The sequence below is a fragment of the Mytilus galloprovincialis genome, chromosome 1 (assembly GCF_965363235.1).
Source record: "Mytilus galloprovincialis chromosome 1, xbMytGall1.hap1.1, whole genome shotgun sequence".
NCBI lineage: Eukaryota > Metazoa > Mollusca > Bivalvia > Mytilida > Mytilidae > Mytilus > Mytilus galloprovincialis.
The window spans coordinates 129,593,498-129,616,779 of NC_134838.1; the positions used below are offsets into that span (position 1 = coordinate 129,593,498).

Genomic DNA, 23,282 nt, shown 5'->3' on the forward strand with positions numbered 1-23,282 from the left:
TCTTCCGTTTTTAACAATAGGAAAACTATATTTTACTGTATTGAAGGTTGATTGCAATAGTCTAGTGACTACTTTTATGTTCGATATCACAAAAACACCTCGTTTATAAGTTTAGTGCACAAAATCCAGTGTCATATAGATATTTTTTTTCTGATAAAAAAAACCGATATTCTTTAGAAAAAAAAGCATAAATTGGAAAGGAACAGGAAAACAACGACTTGGTTGCATTTGAACACATTAGACCTATGAATTTGTATCTAGATTTTGTCTGCACACGCAGATATGACTCCACTGCTTTACTGACGTTTGCTTTTATGTTGATTGTCCTAAATTTAAGAGTTTCATATATGCCTAAAGTAAAAAAGGAGCAGACCAAACCACGAAAAGCTTAGTTTTTGTTTAAGGTGCGGATTAAGTACTTGTTTTGGTAAAGCTTTTGTGAAATGTGAGAAATTTCTATACAAGGGCAAAGTATGTAATAACCATACATTTTTATGGTAGGGGTAAAATGTGAAAAGCCCTACCCAGTTGGGATTCTCAAAAGTAACCAGAAATATAAATTTTATAATAACATGCAAGCCTTTTCATATTCCATCATATTGTGTTTCAAAGGATTCTGGAAATAAATTTCTGTAGAAATGAATGGTTGATAAACCAGTTAACAAATATCAAACTTCAGTTGACTATCAAAAACATGTTCAACTCGGTTGTACTTACCCCCCGTAACGTCTAAGAAAGTATTTTGACCGTTTGATGTACCAACAATGTTTGTAGCATAACACAAGTATATTCCCTCATCCGATCTCTGAGTGTTGGTTATGGTCAATGATGGACTTGATGTGGTACCTCCAGAATATCTGTTGTTACCATTTATATCTACGCTAGTTTGAACACCATTGATCACTTTTCTCCAGAACACGTTAGTCTGAGTAGGAGTTCCAGTAACAATGCAAAGTATGGTTACTTGTTGACCAATCAAAACACTGTAGGATGACTGTGGAACGGAAACAGTGAGTAAGTCTAAAAAAAAATATCATTTTCATTGGCGTGCGTTCAAAACGGTGAGATAATAATAATAATAATAATAATAATAATAAATATAAATCAATTGCTTTTAAAAAGCAATTGTAAACGGTCTTTCCCCCTTTCAAACATGATTGTGTGTGTGTGTGTGTGTGTGTGTGTGTGTGTGTGTGTGTGTGTGTGTGTGTGTGTGTGTGTGTGTGTGTGTGTGTGTGTTTGTGTGTTTGTTTGTTTGTTTGTTTCTGTAAGGGGTCTATATTATTCCGGGGAAGTTTCATGTTTAGTTTGGAAAGTTTTTATTTTATTTTAGGTCCAGCGCGCGCGCCAGATTGAGGAGACACCACGTGACTTGGGTTTATAATAACGGAAACTTTTATTTCTCTTTAGGTCGGGACGTTGAACAGACAACATGTACAGAGACGGAATGTACACAATGTAATTTCTTTTGTCATTGTAGGAAATTGACATTTTGATCACAGTTCACCAGCAGTGCATGTTTTGGATTTAATTGATTCGGTGTAACTTTAAAACACATTTAAGGATTATTTTCTGATAATGTACATTTTTCAGCACCAGTTTGTAACACCGATAAGTATTTCAATCTAGGAGCGGACATTTTATTGTAGCATTTCACTGAGATTTATGGACCTAGCAAGCAATTTTTACGGCATTGCAATTTTTTTTCTCTAGGAAAAGTCTTGAGAGATATCGACACCACGTTGTTTTATGAACCTTTAGTACATGTATGCCCTGCTGACTGCAAAGTTTGGGGTCGATTGGACTTGTAGTTTCAGAGTTTTACTGATAACAAACATGTGGATTTTTTTTCAGAAGAGATGTAAGAACAATATTATAAACCAATTCTTCAGAGAACAATTGAAGGTCTTTCCACCTCGATAATAAGAATGAAATTTAGACAAGAGGCTGTCACAACGACAGCAAACCGGATTTATTTACATTTATTTGTGTCCTGGCAATATCACAAGAACCATTACTGATGAATGGTGAAAGTGAAAATCATCAATATCAAATTTGACCTCCATTTTGTCATCAGTATCAACATTTTGAAATAATAATATTTGAAAAGCTTAGATTGAATGGTTCATGAGTAAATGCAACAAACGCCATTTTACAATCTTTCAAGAACCATAACTCCTGAACAGTAAAAGTCAAAATCGTCATTATGGAACTTGACCTCTATTTTGTCATCAGTAACAACATATTAAAATTTCAAAAGCTTTGGTTGAATGGTTCATGAGAAAATGCACGGACACGACGGGAAACACCATTTTTCAATCTTTCAAGAACCATAACTCCTGAACGGTAAAAGTCAAAATCGTCATTATTGTACTTGACCTCCATTTTGTCATCAGTAACAGCATATTAAAATTTTGGAAGCTTTGGTAGAACAGTTCATGCATAAATGCACGGACACGACTGGAAACTCCATTTTTCAATCTTTCAAGAACCATAACTCCTGAACGGTAAAAGTCAAAATCGTCATTATTGAACTTGACCTCCATTCTGTCATCAGTAACAACATATTAAAATTTGGGAAACTTTGGTAGAACAGTTCACGAGTAAATGCACGGACACGACTGAAAACTCCATTTTTCAATCTTTCAAGAACCATAACTCCTGAACGGTAAAAGTCAAAATCGCCATTATTTAACTTGACCTCCATATAGTTGTCAGTAATAACATATTAAAATTTTAAAAGCTTTGGTTGAACGGTTCATGAGTTAATGCACGGACAACATTTGATTGCCGCCTTTCAAGAACCATAACTCCTGAACGGTAAAAGTCAAAATCGCCATTATTGAACTTGACCTTTGTATAGTTGTCAGTAATAACATATTAAAATTTTAAAAGCTTTGGTTGAACGGTTCATGAGTTAATGCACGGACAACATTTGATTGCCGCCCGCCCGCCCGCCCGCCCGACCGCCCGACCGCCCGACCGCCCGGCCGCCCGGCCGCCCGCCGTACATCCCCAAATCAATAACCGACATTTTTGTCACAAAAATCCGGTTAAAAACGATGTTAGAAAATGTCACTCCTTGTTGATGTTATTTGGTTCTTCAAATTGATATAAAAAATAAGACTAAAATAGGTATATTCAGAAGACTTGAAATAATTTTTAGCAAAGGTAAAAAAAATCTAGAATGTAAAATTGACCTTTAACCTTGACCTCAATTTCAAGGTCATAGGTCAGTGATCTCAAATCAAAAGACCCCAGGTCAATCATTTGTATGGTTGTGGAGAAATACTGATTTCAAATACATAAGGGGAGAAAACTCCTATAAGGGTTAACCAAAACACTTCGACTGAATAGATTGAAGTTGCGCCTTTTTGTAAACAGCAATTTGGCAAACAAATCATATCATTTACTGTAACAGTTTCTTTTGAATAACGATAACAAGCAAAATCAAAAATTTATAACATGACCTTGACCTTTGACCTTGACCTCAATTTCCTTCAAATGGACCAAGGACTTCATATCAAAAGACTGTAGGCCTCTACGACTTATAACATATGAATTGATCCAACAAATCGCCTATCTTAAATTTTCAAAGGGAAATAACTCCCATAAGATGTCTTCCGATCACTGAAATCAAATAAACCAAATCATTCTCAAGAGTAGACGAACAATTTGGTGAAAACAGTTTGCTAAAATCTTTTACGGTTTTAGAAATATAGCGATAACAAGAAAAAGGGGACGTGGGGAGATAACTCCTATAAGAATAAGTGTTTGGTCACACAGGGTGAGTTTTGAAACCCCCATTACTGTACAACATCATTGGCCAAAAAATCCATTCGATATGTTGTAAGACAAAAAAGCATCTCAGACGGCAGAAGAAAAAAAAATAATCAGAAGAAAAACAAAAGGTCTTTCCGTGAAAAGTGGAAAGACCTAATAATAATAATGAACTTTAACAAAGCGCCATATATGAAAAAGAAATAAACTATCAGGCGCTGTACATTCAGCATGGTAGGTAAAACAAAGATGAAATACTGAAATAAAAAAATACAACAAACTTGTCTACAATAAAACAAAAAGGTCAATACGAAAAAACATATTAAAACAAAATATGAAAAATACCAATCTAGGCTCTAATATTGCAAAACAAGCCAAAACTCTAAAAATAAAATACAAAATCTTGATACAAAACAAGAAAAAACCCGATGAAGAAAGAGAACAAAAATCTGATTAAAAAAACAATACGATAAAAATAATATTTTCGCTAAAATCTACAGACACATATATATAAATTATCTAAAAAACAGCCAAACAATGTTAGATCTGTATATTTGCGGTAGCAAACATTAATTTGGAGAAACTTATTTTTGTTTTTCCCTGTACGATGTTCGAAATCATGCTATTGAGATATCGTTGCACCGAATCAACTTGCACTTAGTCCGGCACGCAAGATTACTCAACCAATTAGACTAGACAACGTTATAGCTTAAGGTGGACAGGTGTTTCCGATTCTTGTCAATTTTTATCTACCGTTTTAACACACTACATGATATATGATGCATAAAGTTGGAATATTACAAATAGAAAAAAATATCAGAATTTATTGACTTTTAATTACAATTACTTTAAGAATACAAATCATCAAACAAGCAATATATCACACCCTATCTTCATGAAACTGAATCCTTGAACCCTATCCCACCTGACGAAACCCTTTTTTCGCTTGGCATTTACCTATCGCTATTCTAACATGCCCTATGAAGAAGTTGGTATTGAAGCATGAAGGGAAGTCAGGAACTCTCGATGCACCGCAAAAGCCTTTAAGACCTATATATTAAGGGCTTAATGCTATAGATTTGAACTAAAACATTTTATGTTGCAATTAGTTTGAGGTTAAATCTAAGTTTGACTGAACTGCAGTCAATAGTATTTGAGTTCCACTGGCCGCACTGAGGCAGAACATAATCGACTAATTATAAACAACACAGACCATAACACTGAATGGGCTTGGGGGGACATCATCACTCGGGAAAGATTTTGGATAAGAAAATTAAAAACATTATCACCAATGAAAATGTGTAGTTTAGATCGTGCAATGCTTTTCTTTGTGTTTTAATGCTACACCGATCGTTTCTGTGGTAATTTCTTACTGAAGATCTAGAATTATACCAGTTTGAATCGCACGTTTAATTACGCATCATCAAAACTTGAACTTTAAAAATTGTATCAGTACATGTCTATCAGTGCTATATATTTCGGATGTATAAATACGCAGCATCTATTCTAATTTCTCAAACGTCGTCAAATTTATAAATAACATCAGTTCAAATAGGTCATTCCTGTTTATTGGGAATGTATTTCTACGAAGTCACTCTTGTTAAAGCATAACATATAGTACCTGTGAAATTTTAGAAATTTTACCAGTTCATATCAAACATTACTATCCTGTTTACAAGCATTTATATGCAGTCTCTTTTGTAAAAAGTTAAATAATGTAATTTTTAAATTTTCTTAATTTAAAAACAAGTATTTTGGGGTTTTGGAGATTGATATCAGAATAGATTGATTTGATTCATTCTACATCAATATAATCATGTTGATAAAAACATCTGTTTTTCGAAATATCAATATCAACTTAAATTTAATGTTTTCATTTTTCAATAATGGTCTTTTTTACTGCACTTGTATTGTAGGTATTTTTAAAAAGTTATTTAATATGTACTGATATTAATACTCGTAACGATGCAGTGTCCTCGCAATAAATATCATTGACTGATATGTAGAAGTTCCATATATTTATAAATGAGTGTGTGCATGACTGCCTTTGTGTAGTGAAATCTGCATATTATACCTTTTCCATCAAATTTCTTATAATTAAGAAATACCAGGCATTTGAATAGTTGCAAAATGCAACATAGTTATTGTATGTGTACATGTACTCATAAACTCTAATTGTCAAAACATAGTAACACATGTTTAAGTCTTACAAATCTTATCAAATATGTTATAAAGTCAAACAAATACAAAGAAGAAGGTCCAGTAAGAACCCTTTTTGGCCCCAACATATAGCAGTTTTATAAAATTGTTAAAATGTAAACTTTTAGTTATTTATTTGAAAGTAAAATACTTCCGCTGCATACATATGGGCTAATTTTGACAATGCAATGCACATATATCGGGTACGAGTATCATTAAGTCATGCTAAATTACTGAAATGGTTCAATGACGTGCAATGTTTTGAAACGTCTTAAAGTTTTGAAATGGAAAAAAAGGGCCAATACAGAAAAAAGTGGGGGAAAAACCCGATATCTAATACGGGACGTTCACTTCCGTTTTTTTTTTTTATTTTCTGATAATCATTTAATAAAAGGGTTATGAACTAGTTGTTTCTGAATTGGCACTAGTATAGATTCTCGGTCAGTTGTATAGACTCTCCGTCCTACGGGTCTCGAGGCCAATACAGCAAACCTTGAATCTATAACAGACAGTTAAATTTAACACTTTTGTTAAAGTATTATACGAAACAGCCACTTAGTCACATTATAGGATTATAATTTTCATTGATACTAATAAATGTTATATCAGCCTTACAAATCTAATCTTGAATTCTATCCTAATTCTATCTTAATTTTGGGAAAGCTTTTTAGAAATTCTGATGTGACGTCACTTTGTGTGTTGATGGCTTCTGCTAACTCGGCTGTGTACTGTATGTTCTTGTTTAGGTTGTTTTATGTCATGTATCCATTTTTATTCTGTAGTAATTAGTCACCACTTCGGTTTTATCATGTATATTTTTATATAGTCATCTAGACAATTATTTGTCTAGGAGGCTGAAACATGTTGTTAACTCAGCCGTTTTCATTGCCTTCCCTTGTGCGTGGGTGCGTGGTTCACCAATTCTATGAGAATGATGTCTTCGGGTGTTAGATATTTATTGATGGTTTTGATAAGTTCTTTCTCCAACTCGTTTGTATTGGTCACAACTTTTTGGAACGTTTGGTCCTCAGTGCTCTTGTTTTGGCTTTCGAACTTTTTTCATCTGAGCGTCATTGGTTAGTTTTGTATGGACGAAACGCATGTCTGGCGTTTAAAATTTTATACTGGTTCCTTTTGTTTGCTATTATTAGTGTATTTCTCTGTCTTATATGTTCTCCCATGTTTTAATTTTGGAGTCCTGTCATGTAATGTTGTCATTTTAATGTTATATTTAACATTGTCATAAAAGCGGGAGGTTTTGCATGCCACAAACCCCAGGTTCAAACCACCATTTTTTGTTAAAATGTCCTGTACCAAGTGAGGAAAATTGCCATTGTTATAAATAGTTTGTTTATGTGTGTATTTTATTTTAATGTTTTGTTTCTGTTGTGTCGTAGTTCTTTTCTTATATTTGATGTGTTTCCTTCATTTTATTTTTTTTTCTCAATCGATGTATGAATTTCGAATAGTGGTATACCACTGTGACCTTTATTTATTCGTGTTGAAGGCGGATTAGACAAAAGAGCAATATGTAATACTTACCACCGACAACATCTAATGAGGTAGTTGCACTCTGTCCAGTTCCTACAATGTTTGTAGCATAACACGTGTAGTTTGCTTCATCACTTAATGCAGCATTGTTGATAGTTAGAGATGAAATGAAAAGCGTGGAACCAGAATATTTCCCACCACTATTGGTGACGTCGATATTTGATGTTGTTCCACCTAAAGTCTTCCTCCAGTAAACTTGTAGGTGGGCAGGGTTTGAAACGACTGAACATCCAAGAGTTATCGAACTACCAAAATTTACTTTGTAGCTAAGAAAGCTAATTTGTACTATTGGGACCCCTACAAAAGAAAATGTTTATATGTGTCTTCGCAACAATTAAAATTAAAACATCGCAATGCAATCTGTTCAATCAATTGCAACGTAAAGAAAACAATCATGGGCAATGTCACCAGTGTGTGACAACAGTTCAAATCGATAAAAGAAGTTCAGTACAGTACTAACATCAAATATTCGACCACATATGTTTGCCTCACTACCTTACTTCCCTAATGACTTTCTCAATTGAATGGTGGCAACATACTGGTTATTCCATTATTTACTAAAAGACATTGTATATACATTGTGTAGGTACATATTGGTTGACGCAATACTTCTTAGATTTGGAATAGGTTCTAAAATTGATACTCTGGTCGTTCACTTCGAGGATCACACTAGTTATATCATTAGTTATTTGCGGTAAGTGTTCATCCTCATTTTATTGAGTTTTTAACTTCAGTTTGAAAAACTCCCTCTAATTGTCATGGCGGTGACACCTTACAAAGAATAAGGATTTTAGATAATAATGTTGATAAATCTAAAATTACTTTTTTCAAAACAAAATCATCTGCCGTAGTTTTGTTCTTATATAACAATAAAAGGTTAAACTGCCTGTAGATTGTAGCTACAAAATCAATATAAAATATCTAGAGTTTTAAATATCATTGATAAAAATATCGAAGTAAAATTAAAATAAAAAGCGGAAAATAAACTACAGCTATTACCTGTCCCTAGTTAATTTGCTCTCGTTTGGTTTTTTTTATACAATACGCCGTCTCGGTTGAATTGATGGACATTTTTCATGATGGGGCTTTTTATGGTCACCTATACGAATAGGTATTTCCAATGTTAAGACTAAAGGGTTTTGATTAATTGCTGATTTCCACTCAGGTGAACTCTTTTAGATAGTTATCTCGTCGGGAATCATAACACATCTTACTTTGTGTTCATCACGTTAAAATCTACATACCTCCAGTAACGTCTAGGAACGTATTCTGACTGTTTGATGTACCAACAATGTTTGTAGCATAGCAAACGTATATTCCCTCATCTGATCTCTGAGTGTTGGATATTGTCAACGATGGACTTGAGGTGGTTCCTCCAGTAAATCTACTGTTACCATTTATATCTACGTTAGTTTGAACACCATTGACCACTTTTCTCCAGAACACGTTAGTCTGAGTAGGAGGTCCGGTAACAGTACAAGATACGGTTACCTGTTGACCAATCAAAACGCTGTAGGATGATTGTGGAATGGTTACAGTTAGTATGCCTGAAAACAATATATCACTTTCATTTTTATTTACATATGTCGAACACGATGAGATATATATATATACGTATATATTTGAGACTTTGCATGCACCCGAAAATTATGTATTACAGTCGGTATCTCTCTTTTTTTTTATCTAAATTCCCAGTATGAATCCATTTCCTTGTTAATGAGTTAAAATGGGTATTACCGTCAAAATAAATCTTTAAAAAAATTTTCGTTTAACCTTTAACATTTACACAGATTTAAAATAACAATTGGTATAAATTAAACGTGACGCAGAATGATTGCCAATGTGAAAACTACAATAAAAATAAACCATAAAGTAAGTTATAAAAGACTAAGACAGGACGTAATGTATTAATCAAAAAAAGTTATTTTAATAACAGAAAACAATCACAAGCAATCATATTTCTATTTCTTTTACATGGATAATGTGACAGATGTTATCATGTGCAGGAAGATAACTTCTCCCTAAACCTATGACTGTGGTGTGAAAACACGGAATAAGATCAAATATTCACAAGTATTTGTCGAACATAATAAGATACTAAAGATACGAGTATTATGGGTAATTTGCACATCTGGGGTTGTATGTTAGAATTCTAACTTAGTTGCAATTTTTTAAAACCGCGACAATGATCCAGCTGTCCACAAAGAGATATACTATTTCATAAATGCATAATTATGTCATTTACCTCCGATGACATCTAGAAACGTTTGTGAACTTTGTCCGGTACCAACACTATTGGAAGCAAAGCAAGCATAATTTGCCTCATCGTTAAGATCAGCGTTATTTATCTGTAGAGACGGGTTATTGACTGTGGAACCACTGTACTTGTTGTTACTGTTAACTACATTTATATCTGTGGTTACGCCATTCTTTATTTTTCGCCAGTAAACAGTTGTATGAACTGGATTTGCTGTGACTGAACAAACCAGCATAACAGAACTACCATAGTTGACATTATATAACGATTGTTGTATATTAACACTTGGTATATCTGCAATTGTCAAAATCTATTTAAGGAATGACTGTAATATTTTTTCTGTCTATGAAGAAATAACATTAAAAATTTGGTGCACACTGAATAACGCGCGTAGCGGGTTATTTAACAGTGTGCACCACATTTTTCATGTTATTTCGAATAGACAGAAAAAATATTACAGTAATTTCTTATAATTTAATTCTAAATTCCATTTTTAAACCGTAGAAAACCATGAAAAAACGTTGATGACGTCACGGTCTAATGACTAAATTATGTCTATGGGCTCATAACAAAATAATGCAGCCAATCAGAAGACGTGTTACATCCAAAATTAAATTATATTTATGTAATCCTAGCTCAAAACTGATATATTCTATCCAACGTGTACAATCAAAAGGAAAATATATATTTGTAGTCTTTTCATGAGCTAGGTTTTTTTTTTATTTTAATATGCATTTGAAACTAATATTCAGTAAACAACTATAGAAGTAGACATTCGATCGTTGGCCAATATCTTATTGCAATACTTCTTTTAGTGCAGCTTTACAAGTTATATGTATGTTTTCCGATTGATACCAAGCACACACAAATTGTAACAAAATTTTGAAGAAAGAAAGTATGAATCTAACAGTACTTTTTCAGCTTCTGAATTCCAGTTGCTCACTAATTTTTAATTAAATAAATAAATCATATCTTACTAGACTTAACTTAAAACAATCCGCTTCAACGGATTCAGGGTAAATAATTTTAGTCCTGCATTTGCATGAAATAATTGCCATCGTACTAAACAAGTATAAACACGATTAATCGTCTTATAAAAAAGTATTGAAACAATATCTAAAAATTTATAACTGAAAGATATCAATAAATTTGTTGCAATAAATATTAAGAATTACCTAGAACTGTTAATGTGATCGTTAGGGAGTTGACTGTGGTTAATCCATTAGTTGCCTGACAGATATATAATCCCGCATCAGACAACGCCACGTTTGATATAGTCAATGATGGGTTGATGGTATTGCCGTTGGAATATTTCGAAGAAGAATCAATATTAATGACTTGGTTGTTAAAGTACCACGTGATAGAAGTGGCTGTTCCAGTTATTACACAGTTCATTACAACTAAGTTACCCACATTCTGTTGATACTGTGTCTGAGGCGCATTCACAGATAACGGGTCTGCAAATAAATGCCTCATGCAGACGAATGTCACTATATCTGCACTTTAAAGAATCATTGAAATGTCTCCTTGTGGTCTGAATGATCGTGAGCCTGTTGCAAGGCAAGATTCCTGCCTTATTCAACACAGCCTCTTTCAAAAGAGCCAGTTTTTATTTTGTGCTTATAATTCTTGAAGACTTGGCATATTTTGTTTTTGTCCTGAATATGCATGAAATACTGCAATTACATGTGTATTCAACAGGAATCAATGATGCATGATTTTTTTATTGTCTCGCCTTGGTAGAGTCAAAAAGTGAGACATAGGTATGCTGTTTCGGGCGTAGGCGTCAACAACGCCGTTAGTTTTCTTATTTTACATTTGATATTTTGGGCCCTTTTATAGCTGACTATTTGGTATGGACTTTGCTCATCCTTGAAGAACGTATGGTGACATAAATCTGTTAATTTATGTGTGGTTTGGTCTCGTGTGGAGAGTTGTGTACCTCATCTTATTTTTCATATTCACTTATACTCGTATATTATGGGAAATAATCATTGGCTCCCTTTTATGCAAGTAAAAGTCAATTATAGCAATAAGTTTTAATAAAAAAGGTGTCAGTAAATCTGTTTTAATAGGGGAAATATACAAAAGCAATAGAGAATTAATATTAATTAGAGCTGCTACTACTATCTACATATTTGGTATCAAAATACGTACTAAATTGAAAAATAAGTGTTATAAGTATAATCAAAAGCAACAATGACAAAGTGATATATCATAGTTTTTTTAGAAATTAGATTTATATATTTGTTTTAAATCTTTACCTTAGATCAAAACAGGTTCTGGGTACATAGTTGAAGACTTTTGTATACCTCACATTAACGCGAACCTGATAGAACGCATGGCAACGTGTAATTACATTGAAACTATGGATTCATAATAATACGAATATGTACAACTCTAGATATAACTTGTACCTGTATATTAAATGCGTGCAATTGTTATGAACCACTACCACTATATATGTTTATAAAGTATCGTTTTCTTAATTTCAATGTGCAAATTAAAGAACAGCGTCCGTGCCCGTGGAAGCCGGACACTGCTTCAATGTCAATAAAGATGACACGGATTTATAAATTGACATGTATATCATTATATGTATTATGAGTTGTTGACTTCATGTTTACCAAAATAAAACACCACAACTTGGCACAAGTGAGTGTTTATTGTGTCCGATATACGATTCGGAAGTAAAGTGAAGATTTTTTCAAGGGGGTGGGGGAGGGGGTGAAATTTACACCGATATCAAATTGTCATGGTGTTAAAAATACCATTTATGAAATATATTTAGGTGGATTATAAACAATGAAGTTATCTGAAACTTGAAAATATGAATTTAAAAAAAAACCCATTGTAAATCAATCTCAATGCCGTGTTTAACCAATGACAAAAACTTAACCAGCCTTAAAGTATTGGCTAAACTTATCCAGCGGATAGAACATTTTATCCACTTGATACATTCTGAACAATAGACATAATCCTCAAATAAAATTCAATCCTGAAATCCCAAAGAAGTTAAAGATAAACTGATTAAACTGAAAAAAGTTACAAAAAGAATGTATATACTGGTAATAGGAAAGAGTCTATTAAGTTGTTGAGATTACTTTCTCCCCGAAATTCTCTCGTTTTTCTTACATAATAATTTAGAATATTGAAAAAAAGTTGTTTTGAAAATGTCAACCCTTGGTTAAATATTTAACCCAACCCCTAAAGGTGGGTTAAATATATATACTTTAACCAAGGATTTAACAGAGGGTTTAATTTAACCACAGGATAAACAACAGAAAATAACCAAGGGTTATGATTTTTAACCCTTGGTTAAAATTTAATCGAGAGTTGAACAACTGGGTCCAGGTGAACTCTTTTAGATAGTTATCTCATCGGGAATCATAACACATCTTACTTTGTGTTCATCACGTTAAAATCTACATACCTCCAGTAACGTCCAGGAACGTATTCTGACTGTTTGATGTACCAACAATGTTTGTAGCATAGCACACGTATATTCCCTCATCTGATCTCTGAGTGTTGGATATTGTCAACGATGGACTTGAGGTGGTTCCTCCAGTAAATCTACTGTTACCATTTAAATCTACGTTAGTTTGAACACCATTGACCACTTTTCTCCAGAACACGTTAGTCTGAGTAGGAGATCCAGTAACAGTACAAGACACGGTTACCTGTTGACCAATCAAAACGATGTAGGATGATTGTGGAATGGTTACAGTTAGTAAGCCTGAAAAAAAATATATCACTTTCATTTTTATTTACATATGTCGAACACGATGAGATATATACGTATATATTTGACACTTTGCATGCACCCGAAAATTATCTATTACAGTCGGTATCTCTCTTTTTTTTTAATCTAAATTCCCATTATGAATCCATTTCCTTGTAAATGAGTTAAAATAGGTATTACCGTCAACATAATTCTTTAAAATTTTCGTTTAACCTTTAACATTTACACAGATTTACAATAATAATTGGTATAAATGAAACGTGACGCAGAATGATTGCCAATGTGAAAACTACAATCAAAATAAACCACAAAGTAAGCTATAAAATACTAAGACAGGACGTAATGTATTAATCAAAAAACGTTTTTTTAATAACAGAAAACAACCACAAGCAATCATATTTCTATTTCTTTTACATGGATAATGTGACAGATGTTATCATGTGCAGGAACGATAACTTCTCCCTAAACCTATGACTGTGGTGTGAAGACAATGAATAAGATCAAATATTTAAGTATTTGTCGAACATAATAAGATACTCCAATTGGTTTGAAAAGATACGAGTATAATGGGTAATTGCACATCTGGGGTTGTATGTTAGAATTCTAACTTAGTTGCAATTTTTTTTAAACCGCGACAATGATCCATCTGTCCACAAAAACACATACTATTTCATTTATGCATAATTATGTAATTTACCTCCGATGACATCTAGAAACGTTTGTGAACTTTGTCCGGTACCAACACTATTGGAAGCAAAGCAAGCATAATTTGCCTCATCGTTAAGATCAGCGTTATTTATCTGTAGAGACGGGTTATTGACTGTGGAACCACTGTACTTATTGTTACTGTTAGCTACATTTATATCTGTGGTTACGCCATTCTTTATTTTTCGCCAGTAAACAGTTGTATGAACTGGATTTGCTGTGACTGAACAAACTAGCATAACAGAACCACCATAGTTGACATTATATAACGATTGTTGTATATTAACACTTGGTATATCTGCAATCGTCAAATTCTATATTAATCCTAGCTCAAAACTGATATATTCTATCCAACGTGTACAATCAAAAGGAAAATATATATTTGTAGTCTTTTCATGAGCTATGTTTTTTTTTTATTTTAATATGCATTTGAAACAAATATTCAGTAAACAACTATAGAAGTAGACATTCGATCGTTGGCCAATATCTTATTGCAATACTTCTTTTAGTGCAGCTTTACAAGTTATATGTATGTTTTCCGATTGATACCAAGCACACTCAAATTGTAACAAAATTTTGAAGAAAGAAAGTATGAATCTAACAATACTTGCAGCTTCTGAATTCCAGTTGCTCACTAATTTTTAATTAAATAAATAAATCATATCTTACTAGACTTAACTTAAAACAATCCACTTCAACGGATTCAGGGTAAATAATTTTCGTCCTGCATTTGCATGAAATAATTGCCATCGTACTAAACAAGTATAAACACGATTAATCGTCTTATAAAAAAGTATTGAAACAATATCTAAAAATTTATAACTGAAAGATATCAATAAATTTGTTGCAATAAATATTAAGAATTACCTAGAACTGTTAATGTGATCGTTAAGGAGTTGACTGTGGTTAATCCATTGGTTGCCTGACAGATATATAATCCCGCATCAGACAACGCCACATTTGATATAGTCAATGATGGGTTGATGGTATTGCCGTTGGAATATTTCGAAGAAGAATCAATATTAATGACTTGGTTGTTAAAGTACCACGTGATAGAAGTGGCTGTTCCAGTTATTATACAGTTCATTACAACTAAGTTACCCACATTCTGTTGATACTGTGTCTGAGGCGCATTCACAGATAACGGGTCTGCAAATAAATAAAATAAATATTGAATTAATCAATTATTTTCCATTCTATCCGTTGGGAGATAAAGTCTAACGTTTGATTTTGTTAGACTTATAAAGGGTAGGAAAATCATACAATGCGAAATAAAAAAATGCTTTCACTGATAAAGGGTTGGCAAATGACAGTAACCTTTAAAATATGAAATACGACAGTGGTCGTCAGTATTCATCGGTAGTGTGTCTGAAAATCAAACTAAACAGTCATTATTTAAAAGACAACAGTGCTCATTATCATTCTGTATTTAAAAATCTGTAAATAAAACAAAAATATTACAAATATCGAAATTCTTTAATTTTACTTTCCGATATAGTAATGATGTGCCATCACTAAAAAACTAGTGATAAGGACATAAGATATCACCCAACTGCTCAACCCTTCTAATTGGTAAGTGTAATGATCAATAAGGACATCAGATATCGCCCAACTGCTCAACTCTTCTCATCGGTAAGTGCTATGATCAATAAGGACATAAGATATCGCCCAACTGCCATTACTCAGCCAGTAATTATATCCCATATTTCAAGTGAACTTAAAATTCAGGATTATACTGATATTAAAAGAACTGCTTCATAACTTGATCGTTTCGCCAATATTCACACAGATGACAAACCTGCCAATTTCATCTTCTCTATGCTCGTGCAAGTGCACACTATACGGATATCATATACAGGAGTATTGGTCTTACACAGAAAAGTATAAGTAAGTAGTAAAGGAGTATAGATTAAAATGCCATTCCGTAAATTTTTTGGACGCTATAAAGAATTCGTTGATCTATACGTTGTATCTGAGTCTAAACTAACTAACGACATTTTGACACGTCTTATATAGTGGTTGAACATATTTGTCGTTTGATAGCCTGAGTATTGAACATGACCTATTCCCGAATATGACTGTTTTGCTTAGTGTGAATTTGCATTGTTGTTAGACGTGACTCGGTATTTATACATACCCCATTCTTTATCTCGTTCTGAATTTTCATATGTAATTTTAGTAAGATATTGTTTTGTGTCTTATTGTTTGTGGTTTTAATTCTATTTATTATTCTTTGTGTGTTTAATTGAAGATAATTGATCACCACGTCCATGTATATGATTTAAGTTTAAAGCAAGTATTGACACAGAATTGATTTGTTTTTACACTATTTGAATCAGATAGCAAAATAAAAAGACATGGTAAGAAACAAAATAATGACACCATTTCTAAATCAATTCTATATTAATATTCTTGTACTGGTTCAAAAATAAACATCGAATAACAACATAACAAACCTGATCCAAATATCATATTTTATTTTTAGAAATTTTCCTGTGAAGTAACTTTTTTAGTGGCGTTGATATGTCGTATGATGCCCATTTCATAATCATATTCTTCTGTCATACATTAATTTTAGGTGTTCTTTGTTATTCTGTGGATTATTTGTTGAAATTTGATATTGTAATATTTATTTATGTATTTGTCTGTATTAAGTGTTCTTGCATTTATTTGTACTGTATTCCTGTCACGTAATGTTGTAATTTGAACGGTAAATATAGCATTGGCATATAAGCGGGAGGTTTGGCTAGCAATACAACCAGGTTAAACAACCGTTTATCTTAAAATGTCATATACAAAGTCAGAATTATGGCAGTTTGTATAATATATTTCGTTTCTATGAATGTTTGCGTTTGTTTTTGTAGCAGTTCAGTGGGTTTTTTGTCTGTTGTTTTCCCTTATAGTTGATATGTTTCCCTCAGTTTTGGGGTGTGACCCTGTATTTATTTCAGTTAAACCGATTTATGATTATTGAACCGTGGTATACTACTATTGCCGTAATTTGTAAGCGTACCATTCACAGTTAACTGAAGACTGGCTGTCTGGAGGTTACTACCACGTGTCTGAGGATGTTGAACATCGCAATAAAGTGTCTGACCATTGTTACTTATACTTGGATTCCATGACAGTGATGCGGTAACAGTATGGGTACTATCAGACTGCAGTACTGATGTTTGCGTGATGCCAGTACTTAACTGAATGTTACCGATCCTTAGAGTCATTGTTGGCGAAGGATTCCCTCCTGTGCTTATACACGTCCACTGATAGGTATTGCCAGTTAAAAGAGTTTGAGGTCCAGTCAACGTCGGTTGACTTGGTTCGACTGTAAGAAGTTAAACGCATTATTTTATATTCAATTTGAAATTTGTAATTTCTAGTGAGTTTTAAAAAAAAAACACTTATCTTTGTGTCTAATTATTTACATACACATATGTTGTTACAATAACATAGTTTCTAACATTATTAGTTTCTTTTGAAATAATATAATTCCTATTGAAAGAACACAATTTCTGTTGAAGGAACATAATTTCTGTTAAAATAACATAGTTTCTGTTAGGTTAACATATCTATTTTTTAAATAACAGTATGTGTATGACAATATGATGCTTTATAATAGAAAGGTGTGTTTGAATATTCTGCTGAACTTTATTCTGGTGCATAAATATATTCACTTTGATCTCCTTTCATATTGAAATATTTTTTCTTAGAATTACAGTGTACGTTTTATTACCATCTATGTTTGATGAATCTATTTTAAGTGCTTAATAAATTTTAATTAAGTACATGTTATCCCTACAAGATATGGGTACATACTGTAAACTTGGAAGTACCATGTTGCGCTCAGATAGCTCTCTAATTCTGAACTATTAACCCGACATTCAAATACAGCAATGTGATGACTTCCGTTGGCAACAAAGTTATATGTGTTTGTTGTAACTCCATTAGTAGTGTTATATGAAGTATCTAACAACTTATTAACACGGTACCAATAAACTGTGGGTGCAGGATTGCCACCAGTTGATGTACATGTTAACGTCACAGAGTTACCATCAAGTATAAACGTCGGACCAGTGATTATTGGAATATCAGGAGCTATAAAAAATACATTATATCAATATGTGGATATAATTGAAAAAGACCAATATATATATATCAGATGATTTTTCAAAGTGCATTAAAACTGTTAAAACCTCGAAATGTCTGGAGTGTTAAAACACCTCATCTTCTTTTTCTATCTCATATTATAATATAAAGTATATTAAAAATGAGTACGCTTCGCCAGTAAAACTGCATTTGAGATTATCAAATCGACAATTGACGGTGGCAACTCTTCAACTACAGTACTGTTATTCCTTAATAAGTAATCTATATTTAAAAACTAGGATTGCATTCTCTTAATCATATGTTTTAACAATTGTGTTTATGTCATCCTCTCGTGTAGATTAATCAATAAAAGACAACATATTATATTTTGAAATTAAAACCAATGATCGAAAGCGAGTAATAAACAAATGGAAAGGACACTTATAAAAGCATATCTATGTAAGTAATTATATTACACATATCCGAAAGGGTGATACCAAGATTTTTCCTAAATTGACAATGATTTCTCGTCTGCACAATCTGCTCTATCTCATCTTCAGCTAAGTGTTAGGTCAGGATGTTAATATGACATCAGGGATTAACTTGTTAGTTAGAAAAAGATGATTTATTTTTGTTGTGGGAAGACCTATTGGTTTTATCTGGATTATTATTTTTTTTTTCTGCCAAATTTTTCTCTTGCGTTGTATTTTTGTTTCACAAGATGTCTCTTAGTTTTTTTCTATATACTATCATACAGTCTATATGCTTTTAAAACTGGTCCTGTTAAACAGAACACTTGTCTGTGTAAGGGTTATCTTTCAGAACATTATTTTTCTTGTTCTGAAATATCCTTCGCAACCGTAAAAGAAATCGACCAATTTATTTTTCAAAATGCTCATTATATCCTCAGGATGTTACGTTTTATTTTGACGAAAGCTATCCGGAGACTATACCTGAGCCCTTTTATGCACATGCTATAAGTGACATCCATCTCTTACTGGTAAACCAGAAGTGATAGAGACCTAAGGTCGTTTTATTTAAGATCCTTGGTCCATCAAAAAATGTCATATTCTAAATATAGTTTTTAGCTTATTTCACTTCTTTAAAAAAGCCGTATTTACCAACTATATATTTTTACTAAATTGTTAGTTCCGAAATGACACAAACATATTTGTTGAAAAAGGGTGTGCTGACATTAAATTTGAGTTTTCTCCTCTTTTATATTTAAAATTACACGATTGATGATATAACTCATTCAACATATATGATAAAGAACAAATGTCTTTTGATTTGAGGTCCTTGGTTTATGACCTTCAAATAGAGCTCAAGATAATAGATAACTTTGACGTTCTAGATAAGGAATTTTGCTTTTTTTCATTTGTATATATAATAGAGCAATTGGAATTTTTGCATTGGGTTGAAAGCCATATGACCTTGGAAAAGAACAACCGGAAGTGACCTTGTGCAAACCAGAAGAATATAATTTGTGTCATGAACAAGTATATAAACCCATACGTTTTAGGAATCAGTGTCAAGAAAACTATCAAATTATACTGGGAGTGTCATTTTTCAAACCGGAAGTATCAAATTATCTCAATTATTGAAAAAAAAATCTAGTAATCATTTATTTTTGAAATCAGCGTCCAATCAGCTATCATTTGACTAGGGAATAACATATTAAACCAACTTTTATAATGTTTGTATCAAAATAAATCTTTTAGGGTGGAAAGACTTTCAATTGTTTTGAAATCAATTGGTTTTTAATTTGTTGAATAATTTGTTTTGACTAATGAGTTTCTTGTGGGCAATTGAAATATCATATTTCTGTTGTGGAAACCAGGAAAATAATCTAAAGCGGTTTCTTTTCTTGTTAGACATCGACGATTAAGTAAACGAATATTTCGATGCTTTGTTTTAATTATGATTTTAAAATATTTTAACTGTTAATCTCTAAAGCGATCTTTAAAAATCTATCAAAATCTTCTTGTTCTGTGTATCGTGACTATCGATAAACACAAAGTTTTTTGGGACCTAAAAATAGGATTGGTAAAGTTATTTTCTATTTCTAGCCTCATTTCTGATTTTCAGAGAACATCTAGTATTTTGTAAACTTCTAACTTGGATATTTTTTTCTGATTTTCTGAAATCGTCTTGTATTTTGTAAACTTCTAACTCGGATCATTCGTATATATTTACGAGTTTTATTTTATTTTCCAAATATGAAAGTACGAATTTCAAAAACTATGTGTAGAACAAAATTTCTCAATATGGGATATATAGATTCCACAACTGCAACAAGTGTGTTACGATATTTCTCCACTCTAAACATTAAAAATTTAATATTTAAGGCGCGAGGCTTTGCCGAGCTTTGAAATAGTTAAAATTTAACTGTCAATAATGGAGAAATATCATAATACACGAATTATAGTGGTGGAATCTGTTTCTCTAATGATTTTTATCCTTCTTTTTCAAAGATTTGAAGAAAGTTGTGTACTTTTTATGTGACATCATCAGGCATGGTCGCCTTTTTTACGTAGGCGATTTCAACTGATGTTTTCTGTTTATGATAAGTTGTGTGAAGAAAAGGACATCTGGATATTGACATTTACTTATATTGAGGCAATGCCCTGACAATTAAGAAGACTGACTGTATTTTGATTGATTTTTAAACATCTTTTTGGCAAAAGATAAATGTGCGCCAATGAAAACATATTGGAAATTATGAGAACTCTTATTGTGAAGATTTTAAACATTTTGATTTTACAGGTCGCTACTTCAGTGCTCGGCAAAATAAAAAAAACAACAATTGTTTAAGATGCGTGTGGAATAATATTTGTTATTCAAGCTGTTTTATAAACTCCGCCTTTTTAACATACTCATTTATAAACTAGCCAGGGGGAAAATCTGTTGTTAAAACAGACCCTAAATTGATGAAATGATTTATATATAGATACAAAAAATAGGTCTAGGCTGGTTCAGACTTGGTTGCGTATAGTCTTGACCAGATCCAGTATGATTCAGACTAGGACGAACATGATTCAGACTGTGTCGAACATGTTTCAGACTAGGTCGAACATGGTTCAGACTAGGTCGAACATGGTTCAGACTAGATCGAACATGGTTTAGAATAGGTCGAACATGGTTAAGACTCGTATAAAATGATTAAGTACGGGTCGAGTAAAGGTCGAATACACGTTCAGACTACGGTCGAGTATTTTAAAGTAAATTTCAGACCAATTCAGACTGGTCGAGTAAAAATCAATACAGTCGAGTACAGGTATAAACGATTTCAGATTTGAAATGGTTTGTAATGCTAGAATTAGAAAAAAAAAACATTACATGTTCTTGATTTGATAAGCCGTACAAGTAAATTGGTAAAAGAAATCAAATGTGGCACATTTAGACCACTATTTTTTGTTTTCCTATATATGCATAGCCCTACAGCAACAAAGATTTGCATGTTGGGAAAACATAAATACCAGGAAGCACGCAACTAGTTTATACAAGAAGATGTTTGTGTTTTAGTACATGCAATTCCATCAATTTTTGTGTGTCACTTTGATTTTCTCGCCTTCATTAGTTTCTGATGTTTTATGATGATCAATACCCTACTGGCGTCTAAAAATATGTTATGTTTGATAAACACTTACTTTGACCAATTGATATTGTTGTAAGTGATAAAAGCCAAAATACAAGTAGAAAATATTGTGGTATCATCTTTTCTGATCAAATGATGAAAAGTCACTTGTTTTTATACTTTCCGCTCTAGCAAAGCTAACAAAAAAAAAGAAGCAAAACATTAAATGAACATCTATAAAATCATAAGTGTTAAAAAGCATATTTAAAATTGTCGAATATTTGTTCATGTGGGGAATGGAATGAATATAAAAATCCTAGGTTGGAGGTACAAATAAAAAATATAACAATATAATAGTCCAGATTATTCACCTAAATATCGAATAGAAAATCAGAAACATATAAAACAGTTAAAAAACATATCATATGTACACAAAACTAACTTCTTTGGCTTCATGAGCCGTTCGCGTCAAAATGAGGGGAAAGCCATTTATCGAGAGAAAAAAACCACTAGGAGATTGAAAAAGATATGAACTCAAACGAAAACGAAACTTTAAAACTTGGCAGAGATTATCATCAAAACAGTTCAAGCATATGACATATTTTCTTCCCTTATAACATAACTTCTTCAGAAGAAGATAAAAAAGCATATTTACGGTAGCCGAATGATCATAGATAGTACGGCAACTGTGGTTGTAAAAGTAAAATTGGATTTGCGGAAAATAGAAAGTGAAAATGTACGGTATTTGACTGATAGTTCGACAACATAACAGTACCACAACTCAGATACGAATTATATATATGAAAATCGATAACTATCGCATATATACGTTTATTCATTAGAATATTAAATTGGCAAGATTGTATGCGTAATATTCCATGTAATTACTATTTGTATGTAAATCAGCAAACTAACCGAACTCCGAGGTAAACTCAAAACAGAAAGTCCTTTATCAAATGGAAAAATAGCTCATGCACATCAAACGAATGGAAAACAAATGTCATATTCATCGTGTAGAAAATGGTGGATTTTAAAGCTAGCCAAACATCTCATTTGTATGACAGTCGCATGGAATTCCATTATTTCAAAACCTATGTGTAAGCAAAACAAACAAACAGACAATCTATTATTCAAATTTGGTATCAATGTTGTGCAACAATCGTCGATAAAATAATTAACAGACATTCTTCATTCTGGTTATTTTTTTAAGCATCAAGCGTTCTGTTCTTTTAATTCCATACAAGTTCTCCATTTACCCTCCAACTTCCCGTAAAATCGATTGTTCTATAATTTCAATTTTATTTTCTTCATCACTAAGTCTAGTATTCACACTCAATCCATTTTTATTTTGGTGGGGGTGGATCTTAGATAAATGTCATGCCCGAAAG

General features: G+C 32.4%; 1 protein-coding gene and 1 long non-coding RNA gene across 2 annotated transcripts in view; both read right to left on the bottom strand.

Moving 5' to 3' along the window:
- LOC143059093 (basement membrane-specific heparan sulfate proteoglycan core protein-like) overlaps positions 1-15,378 on the bottom strand; it is a 36,460-nt gene extending 21,082 nt beyond the window's left edge. The window contains exons 1-7 of the mRNA XM_076232584.1: positions 15,102-15,378; positions 14,227-14,532; positions 13,221-13,523; positions 9,776-10,081; positions 8,775-9,077; positions 7,522-7,827; positions 718-1,020 (exon numbers count right to left, since the gene is read on the bottom strand). Of these exons, the coding sequence (XP_076088699.1) occupies positions 718-1,020; positions 7,522-7,827; positions 8,775-9,077; positions 9,776-10,081; positions 13,221-13,523; positions 14,227-14,532; positions 15,102-15,321 (2,047 nt within the window). The 5' untranslated portion in view covers positions 15,322-15,378. The remainder of the gene's footprint in view (positions 1-717; positions 1,021-7,521; positions 7,828-8,774; positions 9,078-9,775; positions 10,082-13,220; positions 13,524-14,226; positions 14,533-15,101) is intronic.
- Positions 15,379-17,318: 1,940 nt separating this feature from the next.
- Positions 17,319-22,081, bottom strand: LOC143059110 (uncharacterized). The gene is made up of 3 exons (XR_012973388.1): positions 21,968-22,081; positions 18,048-18,326; positions 17,319-17,556 (listed from the first exon to the last, which is right to left on the bottom strand). It is a non-coding gene; the product is annotated as an uncharacterized LOC143059110 (long non-coding RNA).
- Positions 22,082-23,282: the final 1,201 nt, after the last annotated feature.